Source organism: Tinamus guttatus, unplaced genomic scaffold, assembly GCF_059628265.1.
Source record: "Tinamus guttatus ecotype Peru unplaced genomic scaffold, ASM5962826v1 Tinamus_guttatus_pri_ptg000524l, whole genome shotgun sequence".
Classification (NCBI taxonomy): Eukaryota; Metazoa; Chordata; class Aves; order Tinamiformes; family Tinamidae; genus Tinamus; species Tinamus guttatus.
The window spans coordinates 1840689-1853329 of NW_028289058.1; the positions used below are offsets into that span (position 1 = coordinate 1840689).

Sequence of the window (12641 nt, forward strand, 5' to 3'; positions counted from 1 at the left end):
TCGTTGGATCCTGGGCTGCCTTGCCACTGTCTCCCTGTGGGACTTTGTAAAAGAGAAATACTCTGTTTTCCCATGTGAAAGATTAGATCCATTGTGAAGATAATTTCAGTTCTATACAAAAAATTCTGAGAAACAGATAAAAACACCATATTTAGCACTAACAGTTAGTTCAGTGTTCAGGTATTATGTTTCAGGGGCTAGTGAGCCTTGTAGTTTGGCATTTGGGACACCATATCCAAAGCTGAGTCCTATTATGATATGTGTTTGTTTTTGTTTTCCCTGTCATGTTTCCCTTTCCTGCTTCTGTAAACCTTGGGTTTAGCACTTACTGCTTCTTCCTTTGGTATTAAATATGCCAGTGTTTGGAAAGTATGGTTCGTGGTGCTGAGAATAGACACATATGAGCCAGTTTAGATAAAAGGAATTTAAAATAATATGGAGTAATATATATGTTTACTGTGTCTGTGCATTAAGCTCTTATTTTTCCAAACCTCCCAAAGATCACTTTTGCTATGAGCTCAGGTGGGGAGTTAGTCACTGATCTGTAGCTTGGACCCCTTGACCTGTGGTTGGTACAGGCCATTTTCTGACACAGATTTGACTTGGTGCCTGTGTCCTCCTTTTGACTTAGTTGCCTTTCAGTCAGTTGTCTCTTAATCTAATTTCTAAACGTCCTGGTTTAAACATTATGTTTTCTGTGTACCGAGCACTGTTTAAGCTGATGAAGGTTCAAGCCATATCTGTTTGATGAAGAGATTCCAAGATTTCAGGCCCTGCTCCAAGCAGGCTGGGTGCAGGCCTTTGGGCCTGGGAGCTGCATAGCCCTTGGTGTTGGACTGGGTGCAGTTAGCTGGAGCTCGTTAATACCACTGCAGCTACACACGGTTGTGAAGTTGGACTGGATCTGGGATCTGAATTGGAGTATAGGAGCACAAATTCACATTTGCTTTTAAAAAGATGTATAACTCTTCAATAGCAAGCGTAAGAACCTGGTTCTGCAGTATTTCACGTGGTGGGTTTGCTGACCAACACAGAAAGTCATTGCTCAGCGCTTCAGAAGTTACAACAGTTTGTCTTTTCATGTCTGTAAAACAAGCACTTCCCATTCATATTTCATTTGGGCAAGTCACACTGCAATGCGTTTTGCAGCATAGTGAGGGATTCCGCCTGCCCAGTAGCAAGGGAAATTGCGTGGTAGAGAAAGAAAGAAATGGTGTGAGGCTTCGTCACAGAGAGAGCAGATTTCCAAAGCACACAGAACAGATGAGTGGTTGCAGTGGCGGCAGCAGCAGTGAATGCGGAATAGCCGATACATATATGAGGGAGAGGAATGAGCTAAGTGGGGAAAGAAAGGGAGCTTATGCACCTCCTCCTTGGCAGTGTAGAAACCCCTTCCCTGCTCTACATGGGGAGAAACGTGAAGAGAGGGTGCAACAGAGGGAGCAAAACACCTACTAAGGAGGGAGAAATGAATTGCCACCTTGTCTAGCTCCAAGAATATGCCAATCTATCAAAGCTTTCCTTTTTGCCTCCCCAGGGACAGGGCAGTCTTCATGGCAAGCATGTCAGTTTAATAAATCCCTTAAGCAAAACCAGATCAGCTCTTTCTTAAACTCTTTCTCTACTCTTTCTTTCCTCTACCTTGTACTAAAAGCTTCAAAATGCTGGTATTTGCAGAAAGCAATGCCCAGTAGTGAATAATATACTGCTTATACTAAAGGGTGACAGAATTGTTTTATACCTCCCCCAAAGGTCGACGTTGGCCAGCAAGAGAGGTAAGCGCAAGGAAATCCTATTTTTGTGAGCAGATCAGTCTTGGCAGGCTGCCAACACAGCCCAAACCTGTGAGGTAACTTGTTTAACACCCTGCTCTGCAGAGGTGTAAACAGCAGGTAGTCCATGCATGACAAAGCATCATCTGCTCTGGTGACAGTGCTTCAGAAATACTAGAGGAAAGAATGCCGCTCCGTGCCAGTATTTGTCGCACATAAATATTTGTAATAGTTGCTATGGCAGTTGAGAAGGGAAAGATGAAAATCAGAAAACAGTGAAGGCTGTCTGAAAACAAAGAAGTGTTTCCAGAGAGAATACAGAAAGCTTAAACGCTGGAATTTTTATTCCCCTGAATTCTTGTTACTGGTCGCTGATAAGCAAAATTCCTGTAAGTGTATCTTCATTATTTGAAGGTGAAATAACTTCTTAATATCTTAGTTAATTAGAGCAGATCCTCAGACATGGCCTTCATTAATCACAGTTGCCATTTTTAACGTGTAAGCGTCTACTTGATTGTGTCTGAAACTTGAATGATATGTTTAAATTGTTCAGAATAACACATAACAGATCAGGAATTTGGGATAAAGTGCTTAGGCGCTTTATTTCACTTGTGTTGGATGAGATTCAGGGCCTCAGCTCGATCTTGTCTGCTATGGAGTAATTCAGTGTCTGCAAATGGAATAGAAATAAGATCTTCTGTCTTTAAGGACTGTCTCTCGCTTTCCTGATAGCAACGGTTTTATGAATCTGGTCATTGCCAGCATCCCCATAAAATTTTACGGGGGAACTCCCACTTTGAGTATTGAAAAATCTGAGCTGGGGGTGGGTGGACTGATTTCCCATTGCGTTGAAATCGGCTCCTCTCCAGACACTAATATTTAACATACAGTATGGGTGTCACTTTCAGAAAAATAAATCTGGCTGTCATCCACAAGTTTTACCTTTCAACTCTCTTAATGATATTTTTTTTCCTTCTGCTTTCTCATAAGGCTTTCCCGTTTGCTGTTTCTGTGCTGCAGTATTTGATTATTTTAGAATAGCATCTTTATTTTAATAAAGATGATTACACTAGAATTTCTAATGTTGTACAACCACCACTACAATGCCTGGAGTTTTATATAGGACTGCCCGTTCGCATAGTTATGGTTAAGGTCTTGTCACAATTTCCTTTATATAGTAAACCATGATTTTCAGGAATTTAGAAAAAAGGCTTTAAAAAGTAAGTATAGGCTACAGTTTTAAACAGAAGTTCTTTGACAATGAGAAAATCGTTTTCACAAATGCTGAAAGCATCAGTTATTTTGCTTAGCTATTTTTAAATGGAGGGAGTGAAATATTAAATATAGTCTTTCAGTGCTTGAAAACGTTTTTTCATAGTCTAAAGTGCATATATCACAGCCACTGGTGTGAAATACCCTGTGGTCCTGACTCTCAGCTCCACCTGTGTCTTTGTTGCTCTTACGTTGCAAAAGGAATTGTAAACTGCCTCAGATAGGCAGTGCAAAACTTGGAGGCACCGGGAACCTCAGCTGCAGGTTAGCCACCCTTATATCTGGCTGCATGGAGGAGGAGGGAACCCTGCCCCTCCTTCCTACCTCTCTGAGCCCCAACAATGAGGTGGAAATATGAATATAACAGGGAAAAAAAGCATCATATATCCTAGCTAAGCATGAGCACTTCAGAGTTCAGGCAAATCTTTTTGTTTGTACAACTTTCTGTTGCTCTAAATTTATGCTGCACACCATTTTCTGCTTCAGAAGCCTCGGCATTCCAGCAGTGGAAAAGTGTTTCAAAGCATCTGCCTTTCTTCCACATGGCCATGCCAAGTATCTGAACAAGCATTTAGTGTAGAACTTCACTAGCAAGGAGTCCATCTTCTCTTTATTTTTCCTTTGACTTAAATTTACAGAATCGATAGTTCAAAATGTTGCGATCATTAGAGTGTTTTCACAGCTTCTGCAAATATGAAAATAATACACTTCACTTGGGCAGCTGTAGTTACACTGTAAGGGCAGTATTACTAAAGGATAATATGTAAGTTTTTTTTATAAGCTCCTGTTTCATGGCAAAACCCTCATGTTCTGTAAGGGCAGTATTACTAAAGGATAATATGTAAGTTTTTTTTATAAGCTCCTGTTTCATGGCAAAACCCTCATGTTAAATCCAAACCAGGTAAATGCAAGACTGTATTTGAACATTCACTTGACCCGTTTGTACAAACAGCTTCCTGGTGTAACTGTCAAATCCAGAATGGTCAGGTGCAGCACATCTAAAAAATTAGCCTTAAATGTTTTTCCAACATTTTCTAATACTCATAGAACTCTTGTTCTCACTTTGCTTTTCTTTCTCTCCCTTTATGATGTATATCATTTACTAATTATATTATTAATTATTCTAACATTCTGCCTTGCCCGTGTGATAGGCAAAAAAAATATCATATGCGTACACATAGCCTGGCCGTAGGTCCTTGTCATCTAATTACGGATGTGATATGACAAGTGAGAACAGCAAACACTGGACGGAAGGGAATTCGTTATTTTGATGCACAGAATTGCTAGAATTTGCTAGAAGGTGTCACATTCGATTGTAGAGTGAACTGGAGAAATGGGACATTAAAACAGCGAGCCAAAGACACATGTTAAAACTTTTTGGCAGATTATTCTGCATTTCATTAGTCTTGGTGCTGATATATGGTCATAATTTGGGGAGTTTTGAAATTTGTGAATTTTGTAAATTTCCCATTCCATTCTTAAAACCAGTGGCCTTCTGCAACCATGTTTATGTGCTTCAGGCTTTTTAATACATTGTTTTGCTACACAGGAGCAAGCAAAGTTGTACCATTTTCAGACACGCCTTGAACAGCACCTCTATCAAATATGAGGTCATGCTGCTTTCTTCTTTATGAAAAGCTATAGCCTGTCATTTTTCCATCTTAGAACATTGACCGAAATATGAATAGACTGTGTCCTATGGCCCTTGCTCAGACAGGATTTTTTTACAAACTTGGATGTGACTGAGGACTGCAGAATTAGTCCTTTTTTTTTTTTTTTTTAAATCAACATCATGTGTTCTGATTGAAATTCTGCTGATCGCACTTCCACTCCCAAAAAATATATTACTCTTGTGGATACATTTTATGTTAAATTTATCAGTCCATTCGCCTTCATATCATTTTGACTTTGAAGTAGATTGATATAGTAACAGTAGCTACCCAGCTGCTACCATACTAATTTTCTGAAAAAGCTGCTTGCAGAGCTTGTCAGTTAGGTAGTAGTAATTATTAGCAGTATTTCTCTTGGTTTGGAGTATTTGGTCTGTGGTTTCGGCTGGTATGGGCATTTGCTTTCCTCAGTTGTGAATGAAATAAATTCAATGCAAAATGGAAACAATGATTTCTGTAGAGCAGATGTAGATTGTAGTTAGACCCGATGGCTTAAGCCAACATTCAACTTCACTGTTTCACTTTTCTGCCAGTAATATCTGTCTCAGAGAGAGTTTGTTAGGGTTTAATTAATAATCTCTGAAGGGTCTCAAGGTGTGCGAATGGCAGATGACTAAAAAACATATCAAGGCACTTGATCTGTAACCCCAAATTTATGTTGAAGGCTGCTGCTTCATGCCCCTTTCTATCTAGGTGTTTCATGGATCTCCAGAGAGTAACTTCTAGTGCTCTTGGGTTACAGCTCTAGAGAGATTATGCTGGTCATTAAGGGCTTAAGTCAAACCTTAAGCGCTAATTAATTCAGTTAATATTCCATGTAATTTAATAGATGATCATATTGTTCTTACTTGCATTCCATGCCAAATTTCCATGAGGGTTAATTTTGGCATAAAATGTGGTCAAGAAATCTAAACTGTTTGTGTAAGCCATCAAGAAAATAGTTGCATGCAGGCGTTTTGATTCATTCAGATAATGTGGATTTGGGCATAGCTGGCTGCGGAGCATGGAAGTGATAATAGCCTATTTAGAAGTAGTGTCGCAGCATTTAATATGACCCAACTTGCAGCACAGTGTGGAGCACTGGGGAGGGAGCTGCTACCGCGGCTGGGCCCAAGAAGGGCTGCTTTGGTTTTACACATAGAAGGGTATTTCACTGGTAATTTTACTTCCAGTCTTTCAAAAGGGGAAAGAAGTAAATGCAGGTATGAGGATACTTGTGAAAACTTGTGCTCTGTTTTAATCGAGATGAGGAATTCTGCTTGCATATGTAAAACAAATGAACTCCAAAAGTAAACTCGCTGCCACCAAGACTGAAAACAAGGGACTTTGGAAAATATATGCTGATGTATAACTGGCTAGAATTTCCTTCATTTTGCAAAGCCACGAGCCACATGCATCAGCTCACCGCAAAGTCATTAGGTCTTTTTAAACTCAGATGAAAAACATTAACAAATACCACAAAAGGCTTTAGTATGCCCCCTTTGTTCATTCACATATGGCAGTTTATAACTCCTGCACCACTTGGGTCGTGTGTTTGTTTAAGCTGCCTCCGTCAGGCCAGCCCTGAAAGAACAAAAGACATCTTGAGCGATCCTAAGCAGGAAATGGGCTAATCTAAACATGGCTTGTGACACTATAAGTAGAATAGAAAGGGGAGGGATTGATTAGTCATTAATGTCCAATTGACTCCATATGGATGTTGCAATAATAAGGCCTTTTTCAGTGCAGTAGCGGAGTTATTGAATTAGAGGTTTATGTTTCCTCGGAGCTGACCTTGGGGGAATTCCCTTTTGGTTCTTCTTGTTGATGTTTTAAAGAGAATGGCGTCTCTAATAGGAAAAATAGGAGCCTTATCATACTGAGTGTTGCATTAATGTAGTCAACCTGTGCTACAGTAGATTCTCAGCCCTTAGTGTTTACTTAGCACATTTCAGAACCTCTGCAGGTGAAATATTTTAGAGCCCATTTAAATATTACACTATTTTATGAATCACTCATATATCTCTCAGGTTTTTCCCCCTTTCATTCACTGGTGTGCAATTTCTGAGAAATGTTGGGCCCTCAAATCCCAGCTGAATAATATTTGTTTAGCATTTGGAATGAAAGCAGCTGATGAACAGGCACTTTCCTGCAGAACATTTGTGCCTCTGTGTGACTACAGGCATCACAGTCCCGGAGCTCGTCATGTTTCTGTGCGGGTGTTAGCTTTGCGTGGTGATGACAAGACACACCGGTAATGACAATAGTTAGTGAGATGCCCATTTGTTCAGCCTCTCTTGCTGGAAATAAAGTACAAGAAACTCTTTCGAATATGGAGATGGTGATAAAAAGCGAAGTCTAGGAGTCTAGAGAGAAAACAACGATAAATATCACCTTAACACTGTTGCAAGTCACTTAGATCACAACAAAGTAGTCATTTTTGTAACCTTTTCCAAAATTAAACATAGATTTACTGTCTTAAAGTTATAGCTGAATGATTTACTTGCATTCATAGCTTCCAAGCTCTCTCTGTTTATTCTTTTCAGATTTGCATTTTTCTATTTTATTTAATATTGTTAGAGCTTTCATAAAGGCTTCATTCATCTATCCACAGGTTAAGAGGGGGGACTGCCAAGCCAGCTTTTCGCTATTCCTGTTTTCCTGGCACTTCCACATTAGAAGCAACCCATCTCTAGCAGCATAAGGGTCATCTCTGTTTCCACACTCCCTTGGTTTTGGTCTCCGCAGTTGCTAGCTGTTAGCAGTGCTAGTTGTATAAAGACAGACAGGGACAGATATTTTGAAGGTTGCAGTCTGTCCTTTACAAGGTAGACAAATTGTCATCTTGACTAATGAATAACTGATGATACCAGTTTTGCTATTGACTGTAGCCACTTTCACATGAGGAACTTAGAAAGATGGTCTTTATTTTTGTACAGTCTAACTTTGTGTGTGTCTGTGGAAGTATTAAGAGTAGCCATAGATTATATACATGGGGAAAGTCCCAGGAAATACATCACTTCAAACATGGATCAATGTCCAGATACAATTGCAGAATACCAGAGATAATCTTTTTCTCTTTACTGTCATTTCTTATCTTTTTTCCTGGAGTTTCTTTTTGCTTGTCCCTTCAGCACTGTTAACATGTGAAGAGGCACAGTTGGAGGGGCTGTGGTAGCAGGTGATAGATAAACGGAGGGGAAAGTCCCATACCATTAAAGACTGTAGATTTAACCATAATGTGGCTGAGATTTCAGAGAAGATGCTAGGAGATGGTTCCTGCCTTAAAATTCTTAAAAGATGGGAAACTAAGAGAAATGCAGGAAATATTTTTTTTTAAAAGTAACAGTTGTTACTGTGTATTTTTTCCTTAACAATTTCCTTAACATTTCATTTTTATGAAAATACTTAATCTTTCCCTTTCTTGTTGCTGATCAGATTCTTTACTTTCTAGAGGACAGCTTCTTTTGGCATAAAAAAATACTATTTTGTATTACTGTAAGGAAGCCGTAACATTATTAGATTGTGCTGTTCTTTGCCTTGCATTGTCCCTAGACATTATACTCTAGTCCTGAATCCAGCTTCTCCAGAGCAATTACATGATGAATATCTACAGAACATGCTGACTGTCTTTCAATTTACTTTTAGTTTTAAATCATGTAGGGCATGGCAAGATCAGCAAATGTAAGGGATGTAGGAAGCGAGGCAGTCCACACCCTCAGAAGCTCAAAGCACACCTCGAGGATAACCCAAGCCTTGATGCCAAAGAGTAGGTTTCTTTGCCAACTCAGCCATTAGGGCAGCCAAATAATACTGCTTTTGCAATAATTTTGAATCCTGACCAAACGCCTAATTCTGAAAATCAAGACCTCCTTATGTGATGGCGATATGAGCAGTAAGTAGCAAATAGACTGTTAGTCAACACAGAGACAAAATTGTTTTAACTACCAACTTCCCTATTCCTACCCTTCTTTAGTAGTACACTTTTTATCTATTATTTTAACTATTACTCATTAGACATTTCTGAAGACATTTTCAGAAAGAACAAAAACACCTCCTTTTTATAGTATTACATATATCTTTTCTTTATAAACTTCACAGTTCTCTGTGTCTCTGTTGTTATCACTTTCTCAATAAAAAATAAACCCAGAGTTTGTAAAACCTGTTGAAATTTCATGCAGGGCAAAAAATGATTTACATATCTGATTGACAGGATGAAGTGCCTAAGAACTGTCGCGCAGTTTGAAAGCTTGTTCTTATATGTTTTCACTTGCAAGAATGCACTCTGCTTTTTTATTTCATTAGGGCCTCACTTCTAAGCTAAGAAGATACTGAGAATTTTTGGCTCCCCACCTACTGTCATATGCTAACAGGACTATTTCCCTGTTATGTTTTATATATACAATATAATTCTGTAGTTTTTGAGATAATTAGAAGAACATAAAAACTATATTGCTTGTACTTATTTGCAGAAATTTATTTTGTGGATACTTTTGTGATGGGCTCTTGGTCAACTTGTAGATATTCCCTCAGATCAAGCACAAAGAATGCAACCTCCTTGGCTTCTTTTTCAAATCCTTCAAGTAGGGACTTGGTTATAGCAGATGCAGTCAGAGCTTCTTGAGATATTTGTAATTTATTACGCTAAGTAAGAATTGTTTTCTAACAGAACTTTCTCTGAAATCTGATCATTTATACTTTCTTTTTTTTTTTCTGACACTCTACTGAAATTATATTCAAATTTTTTAAAAAACAGCCTGTAATCCCGATACTTGCGTAAGTATTCTCTGCTTGCATTAGAACTGAAAGATCAGGCCTGACTTGTGTTGGAAAGGCTAAAGACAAACTCCTTTGCCAAAAGGAGTTAATGTCTTTGGGAAGGTAAAAGATGGAAGATCATGATACGTCATCCTCTTTCCTTCACTGTAAGTCGAATAGCTGAATAACATATGACCACTTGGGCATCAATAATCATTCTCATTTTTTAATTTGTCAGTAACTTTGTAATTGCCAACATACTCATTTCAAATTTTATAGTATTTTCTAAAAGATGGAGTGAACGTTACACGAAATATTTGCTCTTTCTGAAATTATATTGCCATGCAGCTCTGAATAAATGTCTCAGTGTTGACTTACTGTGTTTGCAACTTATTATAGTTTCTAAATAAATGTATCCTCTCTAGGAAGATGATACCTGTGAAATAGATGTTGCGACTCTTTTGACATCAATGAATGGAGCCTCGTTATCCATAAGCACCTCTGAATCGGTCCCGTCCCCAGATCCAAATCTTATATCACTCAACAAAACTCCTACTTTCTTTTGCAACAAAAAGCTCACTGTAGTGGCTGCTGTTTGTAAATGCTGAACACCTGTAGAATGGTGCTTAGAACAGTATTATAATAGTTTTGCATCTTATATTTGCCACAAACCTGTCTTCTTTCATGTGCACGCATGTTAGTGTATAAATTGCCAAATTGGCGTCAGTTTTAAAGTAATGGCATTGGAGGCATCATAAATTACCGTGGTGATCCTCAGAAGACACTGCCATATACGAATGAGTGTTTTGCTCTCAGAGTAATGTATGTCTTCATCTGGCCCAGTAGTCAGCATATTGCCCTACACTGATGGATATAGTCAGCTTGAAACTACACTACATTTCACTGCACAATAAACATGCCTGTCAACACCATATAAAACAAGACCAATTTATCCTGTATGGTCAGTGCATTTTAAATGAAATTAATGTACTGTGGACCTGGTGGCAAAAAAAAGGTAGTATATTAGTTATGCATCCCCTGTTTTAGCACTTTTTTTCATCTAAATGTTTCCTGCACAGAATAAAATAGCATAAATAAGGTATAATGTTTTCACACTAAGTTAGGAAACTTAGCTTTTGCATAATAAGTTGTGAGCTACTCGCTGAAGTCAGTAATTTGCACTGTTTTACTGAATTTAAAGAACTAACCTTTTCTGAAAAAGAACTAACCTGTATTTATAGCCAATGTAATGTATGTGCCCCAACGGGCAATATTTTACCCAGATGGAGGCCGTTGTCAAGTTAGCGAGCCCACAGCCGTATGGAGGGGCTCGTGGCAGACGGGGTTCAGGGGAGCACAGCAGGCACAGAGGAGCCAAGTAAACTCACCACGCACTTCTGGGGCTCTAGCGTGTGTATGGGCCTGCTGAAGGCGAGCAGTTTTCTTACGGGTGTTTAATTGAACAGGTGTTTGATTGAATGCTCCGAGTCATAGATATTTCTCCATTTCAGCTAAAGCAAATATGATTTTAAAATGTTCAGCGGCAAACGTAGCCAGATGCATTCTAGCAGCTAGCAGCCTATACCTGAGTGTGCTATATAATTTATTTTATGAAATGTCTAGCATGTGCTTTGTTGCTGAAGCAGTGCAGTCATTCAGCATTACTTATGTGAACAGGTCGACATCAGTTTAGACTCTCAGGTGTAGCTTTAATGTTGAGTTTTGTTGAGAGAACACACAGGTAAGTTAAAATCCCCAGTGAAACCTTTTCACATATCAATACCCTAACTGGAGAAATACCACCACGATTTGGTTTCTCATTCAGATATTGCAGGACTGTCAGCAGTGGCGTTGCCAGGCTCTCCTTTCTCTCCTCGCTCTTGGAGACCTGAGAGCGAAATGGTAGGGAGCAGGAGAATGTGGCTAAAGTCGACAGAGCAAGGAAAGCGCTCGTGTAACGCACATAATAATGTTTTGCACCCATCTTGTTTCTTCCTGCCCTGATGCTCCAGGAAGTAAAGCAATGAATGGCTCTGCAGCCAAACTACAGCAGTATTATTGTTGGCCAACAGGAGGTGCCACTGTGGCTGAAGCTCGGGTCTACAGGGACTCGCGGGGCCGAGCCAGCAGCGAACCGCACATCAAACGGCCAATGAATGCGTTCATGGTTTGGGCAAAGGACGAGCGTCGAAAAATTCTCCAGGCTTTCCCTGACATGCACAACTCCAACATTAGCAAAATCCTAGGTAAGTGCAAGGTGATGACTACCTTGTGACTGCCCTGCAACCAAAATGATGGGCAGCTGAGAAGGCTCTGCCATAGGAGTAGCAATTGACAGAAAATAGTTGATTTAGGACTCAGTAAGGTTATTTATATTGGTGACTTGGGTCAGTAACGTTCTTCTTGGAAAGTAGCTTTTGGGATTTTAGGACATTTGGGATTTTCACTTAAATCAGAATTACTGAGACTTAAACAAATGAAGACACATGAGTTGTTTTTATTCCCTTACTTTTCCTTTTCTGCCCCTTCCCTGACTCTGTTTATTTTCAACAGCAGACTCACAAAATGCTTTCAGGATTTAGCAACATTCAAAAAGAAGATTGTTTAAATCTGTGGCGAGAGTACAGCTTGATCCTAATTGCAAGGTCACATTAGAAATCATCTGGAGTCAAGAATGCAAAATTTATGAGTGTTAAAACATTGCTATCTGGAGTAATAAAGCTCTATTGGGAAATATTTTAGCAAAGCACAAAAATCAAAATGAAAGGTTTATGTCAGACAATACAATGTCAAACTGGTCTGATCAGGTAGCAAGAAATATGGCAATTTCAAAGGACAAACACACACATACATATACATATATATATATATACACATATATGTATACACATACACATGGATATGTACCTTTCAAAATACTACGATATTAGAAAAGCTAAGCAAGCACTTACCACTTGCCTCATACCTTTAAAATATTGCGTAATTAAAAGACACCATCATTATCTAATTGGTATATACTGGGATGATCAGGGAATATACCAGAACATGTATTTTGCTGCTCTGCACATAAATTGGCTGACTTTTTAGAAATTTTGCATTGCTTTTTGAGCCACCTCTCCAGAGAATTAGAAACATACTTGAGAATGAGGGGTGAAATGTTAAGACGTACATTTGCTTTCTGAGTCTTTGA

At 39.0% G+C, this 12641-nt stretch overlaps 1 protein-coding gene across 10 annotated transcripts in view; it reads left to right on the plus strand.

Moving 5' to 3' along the window:
• The window catches only part of SOX6 (SRY-box transcription factor 6), a 340141-nt gene that overhangs the window by 314031 nt on the left and 13469 nt on the right, over window positions 1-12641 (plus strand). For 8 of the 10 annotated variants that reach the window (XM_088533833.1, XM_088533831.1, XM_088533832.1 and 5 more), the window contains one exon: window positions 11464-11697. In XM_088533833.1, the coding sequence (XP_088389959.1) occupies window positions 11464-11697 (234 nt within the window). The remainder of the gene's footprint in view (window positions 1-11463; window positions 11698-12641) is intronic. The other 2 variants (XM_088533838.1, XM_088533839.1) reach the window with 1 other exon arrangement.